We start from the raw sequence: 12,858 nt of genomic DNA, 5'->3' as shown, positions 1-12,858 counted from the left end.
AGGAGGAGGAGGGGGTGAAAATACAGAGGAGGAGGAGGAGGGGGTGAAAATACAGAGGAGGAGGAGGGGTGAGGGTGAAAATACAGAGGAGGAGGAGGAGGAGGGGGGGTGAAAATACAGAGGAGGAGGAGGGGGGGTGAAAATACAGAGGAGGAGGAGGAGAGGGGTGAAAATACAGAGGAGGAGGAGGAGGGGGGGTGAAAATACAGAGGAGGAGGAGGGGGGTGAAAATACAGAGGAGGAGGAGGGGGGGGTGAAAATACAGAGGAGGAGGAGGAGAGGGGTAAAAATACAGAGGAGGAGGAGGGGTGAAAATACAGAGGAGGAGGAGGGGGGGTGAAAATACAGAGGAGGAGGAGGGGTGAAAATACAGAGGAGGAGGAGGGGGGGTGAAAATACAGAGGAGGAGGAGGGGGGGGGGGTGAAAATACAGAGGAGGAGGAGGAGGAGGAGGAGGAGGGGGGGTGAAAATACAGAGGAGGAGGAGGAGAGGGGTGAAAATACAGAGGAGGAGGAGGAGGGGGGGGTGAAAATACAGAGGAGGAGGAGAGGGGTAAAAATACAGAGGAGGAGGAGGGGTGAAAATACAGAGGAGGAGGAGGGGGGGTGAAAATACAGAGGAGGAGGAGGGGTGAAAATACAGAGTCCAAACATAGGGGAGAGAGAGGTGACAGGCAGCTGCTTGCACGGAAGTTTTTAACAAAATAAATGCTTAAATACAATCCACTCACTCTTCTTGTGAGAACTGTAGGCATGTCAGTGTCTGTGAAGTCGGCTGTCCCATTCTCCCCTCTGATCCACACTGCTGTTGAATCACTGGAGGAAACAGAGCGCGGGAAACTGTGAACTGTCAGCCTCTGTCACTAGCGTAGCCACCGCCGCGTAGCCGACTCGCACACACTGACTCAGGTCAGCGCCGCTGCGGGGCGGGGGGGGGCTTACTCCGAGACCAAGTCCCCCTTCAGATGCCGCCCGCAGGCGCAGCGGCACACTCTCTCTCTGGGCAGGCGACTCTCTACGTGCGGGCGACTGTCCGGGCGGCGGCGGTGACTCAGTGAATTTTCCGCCCTGTGTCCAGGGCGTGTGAGTGTCAGCGGGCGCGACGCCCCCCCCCCTCTGCAGCGCCGATGTGCCGTGCCCGTGCTGAACAGTGACTCGGGCGGCTTCTGTCCCATTCAACACATCTTTAACAGCAAACTGACTGCGAGCTGTGACAGCCGTACGGCGCCCATGTTGTCCATGACGCCTTGTGCGGTCGCACAGCCCGCACAACGCAAAGGCCGGCCCTGATGAGACCCTTGTCCCCATCAACATGGGGACATCCTCCCCATGTTGAGGGCATGTGGCCTGGTGCGGTTCAGGAGAGAGGGGGGGCCGCACTCTGTCCCCCCCTCTTTTCTGCGGCCGGCCAGGTCAACGTGCTCGGATAATGGGTCTGGTTATGGATATTTAGGGGGAACCGCACGTCATTTTTGTTTTAAATTGACGGCGGGGTTCCCCTGAATATCCATACCAGACCTGAAGGGTCTGGTTATGGATATTTACCGGGAACCGCACGTCACTTTTGTTTTAAATTGACGGCGGGGTTCCCCTGAATATCCATACCAGACCTGAAGGGTCTGGTTATGGATATTTACCGGGAACCGCACGTCATTTTTGTTTTAAATTGACGGCGGGGTTCCCCTGAATATCCATGCTCAGTAAAATTAACGTCCGTTAACATAACGGACATTTACGGAGACATTTACTAACGTCCATGTGCCATAGACTTCAATGTTAAAATATAACGGACGTTAATATATCCGTTACTTGCAACGGACAAAAAATTTACAAAAAATAGTGCAAGACCCGTCACATATTCCGTTATAACTAACGTCCGTATGTTATAACGGACTATTACGGATCTTTACGGAACATAAAAAAATCCCATAGACTTTAATGATATTTTATAAAGGACGTATAACTTCCGTTTTTTAACATTATCTGACGGATTTGAAAACGGATTATTAAAACGGGTTTATTTTGTAGTGTGAAAAGGGCCTTACTCTTCTTCATATAATTATCAGAAATTTGTGCTTAAAGTAGAACATTAGGCAACCCTTTTTTCTTTAATTTTGGATAGAGTAAGGGCGGGTTATAGTCCCTGTCAGTTTATTTTTTACCATCTCTGTCCCATTGCAGAGATTTACCTTCACTTCCTGCCCCATAGCCAAACAGGAAGTGAGAGGAAATCTATGCAAATTAAGTGAATCCTCCCCAGGCCCTAAGAACTAGTGTCCCCCACTCAAAAATGTCAGAGCGGGTCTTAAACAGAAAGGGGTGTGGCCTTGATAGGAAGGGGTGGGTCATATTTAAATTAGGGGGTGCACAAGTTTAGTCAGGCCTGGGGCAGCACAAAACCTAAATACACTACTGGCTAGACCAATGAAGACACATAGACAGGAACAGAGTGCCAGTACAACACAGACAGACAAGAGCAGATGGAGTCATTATTAGGAGCAACAGCATACCAATACAAACAGACAGGAACAGGAGTAAAAGTCAATGCAGATGGGTAAACAGGATCAGAAAATGATAAAACCTGACCTTCAAGGAAATCTTGAAAGCAGGCAGACAAGAGCAGATGGTGTCATGACTAGGAGCAACAGCATACAAATGCAAATACAAACAGTCAGGATGGGTAAACAGGTTTAGAAGCCCTAAACATGACATAACCTGACCTTCACGGAAATCTAGTATTCATTGTAACGTCTCACATTTTCTTTCTTTAGTTTATACAACAAGTTGCTGGAGAAAACTGCTCTGAAATCTTGGACTCATTTGATAAGATTTCTTTTCAGGTAAAATTATTAGACAATACCGGTAGCACTGAGAGCACAAATATCCCTTGACTGTACATCTGTGATCTCTCTAGATGTGTATCTTGCTTTCCAGATTAGCAGGCATGAAATCAGCTGGGATATAAATTGGGCAGTTATTTGCTACACTTACACAGGGGCTGTTTTTAGCTGGTTGTGATGTCCAGTATTTCTATTTTAAATTCTAAACAAGGCAAGTTCCCATCTTTACAATATGTGTGGAAAGGAAGTGAATTTCACTGCTATAAGCAACCATTAGTCTTGAATGAAGCTGATTAATTCAGTGTGTTTTGTTGTGATTAGCTGTGATTGGTCACATCTAATCACATGGTACAGATGGGTTGTGATTGGCCCTGACTGTACCATGTGATCACTGTGACCAATCACAGCTAGCAACACAATTGTATACAATTGATGGCATGAAAGGAAGCCATCCATAGGTTACAATTGTCATATGATCTGTTGTGATTGGTCACAGCAACCACATGGTACTGGCAGTAGGCACAGCCAATGACAGATTGCGCTGCATGGCCGCATGTGAGGCGTGATCTGGGAGGACTCCATATAACGTCCACCCAGGTGAATGAACGTCCCGCCCGGCCGTCATTTTACTATAGGCCAAGTGGAAGCTAGTTAAATTGTGCTAGTTATGTAAAAATTGGGAAATAGCTGCACCACCCGGATGAACGAACATCCCACCTGGCCGTCATTTTACTATAGGCCAGGTGGAAGCTAGTTAAATTGTGCTAGTTAATGTAAAAATTGTGAAATAGCTGCAGCTAAACACATATACCCTCGTACATGAACTGTGCTTTTATTTTTTTCTGCATTAGTCTATGCTGGCGGATGAAGGACGTTTAAGTGCTGGTGCTATTAAGATGGTTGGAAACTTCATGAATACTAATAGTCAGCCCTACACCTCTTTTATAGAAGAAGTTTTGAATACGTATATTTTTAAATTCCCAAGGTACAGTAAAAAAAAGTAAATGCAAACATGTGTCATGTTCCCTGTATTATACTTTATGCAAATATATATCAACCAACAGCTTAAAGAGTGTTGAGCGGAACTGCTCTGGCTTTGGTTTGAGCAGGGTTCGGCAAGCTTCAAAGGAGTCAAAGGGAGCCGAACCTGTGAAATCAAAACTGCACATTTTCTATGCTAATAGACAAAGTGTTGTCAAAAATGGCATGGGGGATAGGTGTGGACACTGCTTTGTACCAATGCAAAAAAACAATCCATTAATCCAGGAGCACTTATTTTTTAAAGCACTGACATTTACAAAGTAGAAAAGTGTTTTATATCGCTGGCAAATGACATTTCGGTCTTGGCTTTTTTTTTTCCAAAGGAAAATGCAATAGAACCACGAACATCCCCCAAAATAAATAGCAAACCCCTAAGATCTACAATGAAATGTAATTTGCTGCCAATTTAAACAGTATCACTTTATTTTTTATTTTGTAAATGTCACAGATTGAAAAGAAAATTGTGTGGAGTCTCCCTCAAATTGCATACCAGACTATTGAGTCTAGCATGGATTTTATTGAGAATTCCGTCACAAAAGAAACAGGCACATTCGCAAAGTACCCCTCTGGCAAAGCACCTTGTTGATGTCACTGGCCCAGATTCAGGTAGAACCACGCAATATTTGCGTGGGCAAAGGGCAACGATTTTTGCTCTGCGCCCACGCAAATATTTCGATTTGCCCGCGATTCACGGAGCAGTAGCTCCGTAAATTGCGCGGGCGCTATGCTAATTTGCCCTGCGTAAGGGCGCCTAATGTAAATGATCCCGCCGGGGGCGGGAATCATTTAAATTAGGCGCGCTCCCGCGCCGAGCGAACAGCGCATGCTCCGTCGGGAAACTTTCCCGACGTGCATTGCGGCAAATGACGTCGCAAGGACGTCATTTGCTTCTAAGTGAACGTGAATGGCGTCCAGCGCTATTCACGAATCACTTACGTAAACGACGTGAAATTTAAATTTCACGAGCGGGAAGGGCGGCTATACATTAGCATTGGCTGCGCCTACTATGAGTAGGAGCAGCCTTACGCTAAAGTCGCCATACGGAAACTCCGTACCTTGCGTGCGCAGGGCCCGCGCAACTTTTGTGAATCGGTGGTAGTATGCAATTTGCATACTATACGCCGATCACAATGGCCGCGCCCCCTAGCGGCCAACGCAAGAATGCAGCCTGAGATATGAAGGCATAAGGAGGCTTATGTCTGTCATATCCTAGGCTGCAGTCCGCGTAGCGATGTTCCTGAATCAGGGGCATTCGCTACGCGGGAGCAAAACAGCTATTGCGCAATAGCTTCTTGAATCTGGGCCACTATGTTAATAAAGACAAGGGCCTTTTCCCCACAACCCTGGCCCAGTGGTCGTGGGTGGTCTGCAGGTTGGGGATATGGGAATTTGAAAGCCCAGTTTAATAAGGGGGCGACTATATATCCCTCCCAATGTGAGTCAGGCCCCATGCACACGAGACGCTGGTAAACGCGTGTTCGGAGGCATTTGGACAGCTTTTTCAACTGCCCCTGAACACATTCAATGTTATCCTATGTGTCCATGCACACAGTCACGTTTTTCGGCAAACAATTGGGTTCAGACGCAAACGTTTTCGCGTTTCAGATGCAAAACGCCGCTAAACGTGGCAAAACGCTGGTACCGTTTATAGGCGTTTTTAAAGGTGACCTATTTCTTTACATTAGAAATCTCAAAAATTATGGCAAATTATGAAAAACCTTTAAAAAACATAAAAAACTGTAATTGCTTGCATTGCATTGTGGACAATCCACCACTTGTGGCAGGTGACATGGCCAGGTGACGTGGCCAGTGGACAATCCACAACTTGTGGCAGGTGACATGGCCAGGTGACGTGGCAAGTGGACAATCCACAACTTGTGGTAGGTGATGTGGCCAGGTGATGTGGCAGGTGACGTGGCCAGGTCATGTGGCAAGTGGACAATCCACAACTTGTGGCAGGTGATGTGGCCAGGTGACGTGGCCAGGTGACATGGCCAGGTGACATGGCCTGGTGATGTGGCAAGTGGACAATCCACAACTTGTGGCAGGTGACGTGGCCAAGTGATGTGGCCAAGTGATGTGGCAAGTGAACAATCCACAACTTGTGGCAGGTGATGTGGCAAATAAAGTGGCCAGGTGATGTGGCAAGTGAACAATCCACAACTTGTGGCAGGTGACGTGGCCAGTGACATGGCCAGTGGACAATCCACAACTTGTGGCCAGGTGACGTGCCAGGTGATGTGAACATGTGACGTGGCAGGTGACATGGCCAGGTAACATGGCCAGGTGACATGGCAAGTGGACAATCTGCAACTTGTGGCAGGTGACGTGGCAAGTGGACAATCCACAACTTGTGGCAGGTGACGTGGCCAGATGACATTGCCAGGTGATGTGGCCAGTGAACAATCCACAACTTGTGGCCAGGTGACGTGGCGAGTGGACAATCCACAACTTGTGGCCAGGTGATGTGGCCAGGTGACGTGGCTAGGTGATGTGGCCAGGTGACGTGGCCAGTGGACAATTCACAACTTGTGGCAGGTGACATGGCCAGGTGACATAGCAGGTGACGTGGCCAGGTGATGTGGCAAGTGGACAATCCACAACTTGTGGCAGGTGACGTGGCCAGGTGATGTGGCAGGTTATGTGGCCAGGTGACATGGCCTGGTGACGTGGCAAGTGGACAATCCACAACTTGTGGCAGGTGACGTGGCCAGGTGATGTGGCCAGGTGATGTGGCAAGTGAACAATCCACAACTTGTGGCAGGTGACGTGCCAGGTGATGTGAACAGGTGATGTGGCAGGTGACATGGCCAGGTGACGTGGCAAGTGGACAATCCGCAACTTGTGGCAGGTGATGTGGCAAGTGGACAATCCACAACTTGTGGCAGGTGACGTGGCCAGGTGATGTGGCAGGTTATGTGGCCAGGTGACATGGCCTGGTGACGTGGCAAGTGGACAATCCACAACTTGTGGCAGGTGACGTGGCCAGGTGATGTGGCCAGGTGATGTGGCAAGTGAACAATCCACAACTTGTGGCAGGTGACGTGCCAGGTGATGTGAACAGGTGATGTGGCAGGTGACATGGCCAGGTGACGTGGCAAGTGGACAATCCGCAACTTGTGGCAGGTGATGTGGCAAGTGGACAATCCACAACGTGTGGCAGGTGACTGGCCAGGTGATTTGGCAAGTGGATAATCCACAACTTGTGGCAGGTGACGTGGCCAGGTGACATGGCTGAAATGGTTAAATAATACTGTTTTTTGAGCTTAGGGAGGCCAGTGGACAATCCACAACTTGTGGCCAGGTGACGTGCCAGGTGATGTGAACAGGTGACGTGGCAGGTGACATGGCCAGGTAACATGGCCAGGTGACATGGCAAGTGGACAATCTGCAACTTGTGGCAGGTGATGTGGCAAGTGGACAATCCACAACTTGTGGCAGGTGGCGTGGCCAGATGACATTGCCAGGTGATGTGGCCAGTGAACAATCCACAACTTGTGGCCAGGTTATGTGGCCAGGTGACGTGGCAAGTGAACAATCCACAACTTGTGGCCAGGTGACGTGGCTAGGTGATGTGGCCAGGTGACGTGGCCAGTGGACAATCCACAACTTGTGGCAGGTGATGTGGCCAGGTGACATGGCCTGGTGAAGTGGCAAGTGGACAATCCACAACTTGTGGCAGGTGACGTGGCCAGGTGATGTGGCAAGTGAACAATCCACAACTTGTGGCAGGTGACGTGCCAGGTGATGTGAACAGGTGATGTGGCAGGTGACATGGCCAGGTGACGTGGCAAGTGGACAATCCGCAACTTGTGGCAGGTGACGTGGCCAGTGGACAATCCACAACTTGTGGCAGGTGACATGGCAGGTGACGTGGCAAGTGGACAATCCACAACTTGTGGCAGGTGACGTGGCCAGTTGACGTGGCAGGTGACATGGCCAGTGGACAATCCACAACTTGTGGCAGGTGACGTGGCCAGTTGACGTGGCAGGTGACGTGACCAGTAGACAATCCACAACTTGTGGCAGGTGACGTGGCCAGGTGAAATGGCCAGGTGACGTGGCAGGTGAAGTGGCCAGGTGACGTGCCAGGTGACGTGGCCAGGTGACATGGCACGTGGACAATCCACAACTTGTGGCAGGTGACGTAGAGAGGTGACATGGCAGGTGACGTGGTCAATGGACAATCCACAACTTGTGGCAGGTGGCATGGCCAGGTGACGTGGCAGATGACGTGGCAAGTGGACAATTCACAACTTGTGGCAGGTGACGTGGCAAGTGGACAATCTGCAGCTTGTGGCAGGTGATGTGGCAAGTGACACGCTAAATACAAGTACACTGCTGCTCTCTTAGCTGCTACTCACTTTGGTCTCACAAAATGGCTGAAATGGTTAAATAATACTGTTTTTTGAGCTTAGGGAGGGTCTTATGATGTTTCTTAACTAAACGCTTATAAACGCAAACGCGGTAAAACGCTGTAAAATGCAGCGAAATTTGCGGCAAAACAGGCGGTTTAAACGCCAGTTTTTGTGTTTGAAAACGTGTTTAGATGAGTTTGTATCTGCGTCTCGTGTGCATGGGGCCTTAGGGATACTAGGTACATTTAAAACAGTAAACAGTAAAAAAGAACACAAACAGTATTTGACAAGTCTTTGATGAAAAAGACCTCCAAAATGTCCCACAATGTACATTCACTGTCAACTATGTTGTCCAGGGATGTAGATCCATGTCAGTTAAGATGCCTGTCAACTCATCGAAACAAAGAAAAAAAAAGCGCCTGCCAGGACACGTCTAGACTGTTTGTTTGCTTCCCACCAAATGATAGGGTGAACAGATGACAGCTGTTATATACATCAATGCTGTATCCTGGCCTAGGCCACCAAGGTCCAGGCCTAGGGCAGCACTTTGCAGGAAAGAGTCCCCGCCGGCTTGCGTAGCGCCAGTCTTATGGGGTGGACTGGGCTGAGAGGCAAATTAGTCTAGCACCCCCATAAAGCGGCTGCACTGCTTCCGGTATGTGGGCGACCGGCATTTCGCTACTGTGGGGGGGCGGGGGGCTTGGGAGGTGCTGCTTCTAATTTTGACTGTCCGATCATCCTGGACCACATACCTTCCTCACTGTGCTATATTTTTTCTTTTCTGCTGCACCACTGGCATGGTTATATCTTCTTAGTCCTCGCCATAAAATTATCAAAAATTTGTGCTTAAAGTAGAACTAGGCAACACTTTTGTTTTTCATTTTGGATAGAGTAAGGGAGGGTTATAGTCCCTGTCAGTTTATTTTTTACAATGCCTGTCACATTGCAGAGATTTCCCTTCACTTCCTGCCCCATAGCCAAACAGGAAGTGAGAGGAAATCTATGCAAATTAAGGAAATCCATTGCCCCCCCCCCCCAGGCCCTTAGAACTAGTGTCCACACTTGAAAATTTCAAGGCAGGTCTTAAACAGAAAGGGGTGTGGCTTTAACAGGAAGGGGTGGGTCATATTTAAATTAGGGGTGCATGAGTCAGGCCTAGGGCAGCACAAAACCTGAATACACTACTGATATACATGGGTGTGGGGTCTCCCGTGTGATGTCATTGACCATATATAAACATGACCATATTGGTCAATGATGTCTAGGGATCACAGAAATACCAGGGTCCTAGGGGAGAACACAGGAATACAGTTTACTGTGCATGTGCAAGTAAAAATCGGAAAAGCATCAAAGCCCATCTCCCTCTGGCAACATACTTATTTTTTCCAGAGGATGAGGTCATTTTAATATTCTTTAAGTGTATAGTCATAACTTTTAATTTTAGTTTGGATATTGTAGTAAAAGGTTTACTATTTGCTGTCTGTGTTCCATTAGGGGGATTTCCCTTTAATTTCCTAACATAGAGAGATCTATTCAGGTAGAGAAGAAATCCCATCTTAGACAGTTGTCACTGTAAATTTAGGATTTTGCATTACTTTCTTTCAATAAAAATATGACAGGGGTTCTAACATTTCTTACGTTATCCAAAAACATTTTGGACAAAGTTACGCTTTTCCACAATTCTTTTTGTGTTGAGGTCCCCCATTAAAATCTATATCAGACCTTAATCTAGTATAAGGGTCTGGCATGAATATTAAGGAGGATCCCACCAAAGGCACAAATATTATTGGGGAGCCTCACACAAAAAAAACCCCATAAGGTCCCTCAAAAAAATCCACACTAGACCAGGCCCTTGTCCGAAACATGCAGCTTTGCTTGCCAGGAAAGGGGGAAAGAGCATACGAGCAGCCCCTTCCTCACTGAACCATACCAAGCCACATGCCCTCAACATACAGGGGTACTTGGCCAGGGGGACTTACCAAAACTCGGAAGCCCCCTTTAACAATAAGCCGGCAACCAGATACCACCCCCCATATAAATGAATAAAAACAAAGACAATTTTTAAAACCTTTAATAAAAACAAACAAAAAAATCACAGTGGAGACACTATTTCCTCCAGCTCCATTATTACTAGAGACTGGGACCTGTCTTTGTCAGCTTAGTCATCATGCTTGGTGTGCTCAGGGAGTGGTTTTTCAGTACAGAAACCTGTACAGATATACAGATATACTGCGGCAGAATGACTCTCCTGGGCAAAATCCCGTGCCCAGGAAAGCCACTAGAGGGCACACAAGCGCTGCCGGAAATCCCACGCGCACGCTCGCTGTACAGAGGGGAACTTGATGCATGTGGACGGTGGGCGCGATCTCTACAAAGTATAAAAAGTGATCTGTCATCTCTCCTAGTTAGTTCCCCCTCATACAGTTAGAACACAGTGAGAAAACACACACTTAACCCCTTGATCGCCCCCTAGTGTTAACCCCTTCCATGCCAGTGACATTTATACAGTAAACAGTGCATATGTATAGCACTGATCGCTCTATAAATATTCAATGGTCCCAAAAATGTGTCAAAAGCGTCTGATCTGTCAGCTGCAATGTCACAATACTGCTAAAAATCGCTGATCACCGCCATTACTAGTAGAAAAAATAAAAATGCCATAAATCTTTTCCCCATAGTTTGTAGACGCTATAACTTTTGCGCAAACCAATCAATATACGCTTATTGTGATTTTTTACCAAAAATATGTAGAAGAATAAATATTGGCCTAAACTGATGAAGACATTTGTTTTTTAAAAACATTTTTGGGGATATTTATTATAGCAAAAAGTAAAAAAATATTGTTTTTTTTCTCAAAATTGTCGCTATTTTTTTTGTTTATAGTGCAAAAAATAAAAACCGCAGAGGTGATCAAATACCACCAAAAGAAAGCTCTGTGTGTGGGAAAAATAGGTACAGCATTGCATGACTGTGCAATTGTCAGTTAAAGCGATGCAGTGCCAAATTGTAAAAAGTGCTCTGGTCAGGAAGGGGATAAAATCTTCTGGGGCTAAAGTGGTTTTAAGTGGTTGAAAATGGTAAAAGATTACATGGCTAAATTAATATATTTAATGACTTATAGAAATGAATATAAGATGAGTATGACCTAATTCAAAAAATATTCTACTTCACCAGGTTAGATGAGATCACTGGAGGTTTTGATCAATTGCCCTTGTCCTTGGCCAAACGTTTGGGAAATGTGATCAGATTGAAATCCACTGTAGTTAAAGTCATGAGGAATGGAAAATCAGTGATTGTCTCATACCGTAAAGATAGAATCACCCCTCCCATCAACATAATCGCGGACTATGTCATCGTAACATCCACCGCAAAGGCAACCAAACGTATTAAGTTCAGTCCTCCTCTGTCCAATGAGAAGGATTTTGCATTGGGTAACATCCACTATGCAAGTGCCACAAAAATCTTACTGGGCTGCACTGAGAGTTTCTGGGAAAAGGATGGTATTGTTGGTGGGAGAAGTATCACTGATCGCCCATCGCGTTCTGTCTATTACCCAAGTCACAACTTCACCGGAGGAAGAGGAGTCCTCCTTGCATCATACACTTGGGCAGATGAGTCATTGTTCTTCCTATCCCTTAGTGATGAAGAGTGCATTGACATTGTTTTTGAAGACTTGGCTGCCATCCACTTGAGATCAGAGAAGGAGCTCCGACGCCTTTGTCCTAAAGCTGTGGTGAAGAGGTGGAGCCTGGATCCATATTCCATGGGTGCATTCGCCCATTTCATCCCGTATCAGAATAGTTACTTGTTTGAGTACCTGGCTCAACCTGAAGGCAGAATATATTTTGCAGGAGAACACACTTCAGCTCCCCATGGTTGGATTGACACAGCTATTAAAAGTGGCCTGAAGGCTGCAAGAGCTGTTCACAGAGATGCCAACACATTTCTCCACAGATAATTGAATTGCATATGTGTATGAATATCAATATTTCTTGGTTCTGGAAATATACATTCTATGTAAAGCAGTGTACTTTAAAAATTAAAAACATTTTATCTTCAACTAGTCATGATTGGACTTGCGTTCGAATCATAACCTTTAGAAGTCTATTTATAAAATAATTTGCTGAATAAATATGAAAAGCATTTGCCCAGCCGTCACAAATTTTCACCATATTTTTCATAGTACGTTTATTTTTAATTATCATCAGCTAGTGGTCATAATGCATCATTTTCTTGACATACCTCAATCAGTAAAATAATAAAGGCCACTAGAAGGAGCTGACAATAATAAAAAATAAATGTATTAGGAAAAATATGGTGAGAATTTTATGACTGCTTTGTAAATTTGTTCAACATTATTTTTTAGAAATAGACCCCTTGGTCTTAAATTGTTATACCTGTGCAGGTGTACCCATCATTCATTTATATATGCCCCTTTATTAAATGTCACTTTTGTATTTGTGTCTAGCAGCTTGATTCAGAAGGACAGAGGTTACCCGAATTCTGACCACGGCTGCTTTCTCAAGTGTCACCTCACAAACTACATGCTCTGACCCCTAAGACAAGCCGAAGAGTTGGGTAAATGCAAAAGTAAATAAGGCTAAGACCCCTTTCACACT

The 12,858-nt window shown here is 46.3% G+C and overlaps 1 protein-coding gene across 1 annotated transcript in view; it reads left to right on the top strand.

Annotated features, from left to right (window-relative positions):
• Positions 1 to 12,299, top strand: part of LOC120915365 (L-amino-acid oxidase-like) — a 54,381-nt gene extending 42,082 nt beyond the window's left edge. The window contains exons 5-7 of the mRNA XM_040325794.1: positions 2,772 to 2,840; positions 3,692 to 3,825; positions 11,414 to 12,299. Coding sequence (XP_040181728.1) covers positions 2,772 to 2,840; positions 3,692 to 3,825; positions 11,414 to 12,197 — 987 coding nt within the window. The 3' untranslated portion in view covers positions 12,198 to 12,299. The remainder of the gene's footprint in view (positions 1 to 2,771; positions 2,841 to 3,691; positions 3,826 to 11,413) is intronic.
• Positions 12,300 to 12,858: the final 559 nt, after the last annotated feature.

This window comes from Rana temporaria, chromosome 10 (genome assembly GCF_905171775.1).
Source record: "Rana temporaria chromosome 10, aRanTem1.1, whole genome shotgun sequence".
NCBI classification, from domain to species: Eukaryota; Metazoa; Chordata; class Amphibia; order Anura; family Ranidae; genus Rana; species Rana temporaria.
Note: the sequence above shows the minus strand (reverse complement) of the source record. Positions and strands in the feature narration are given on the sequence as shown.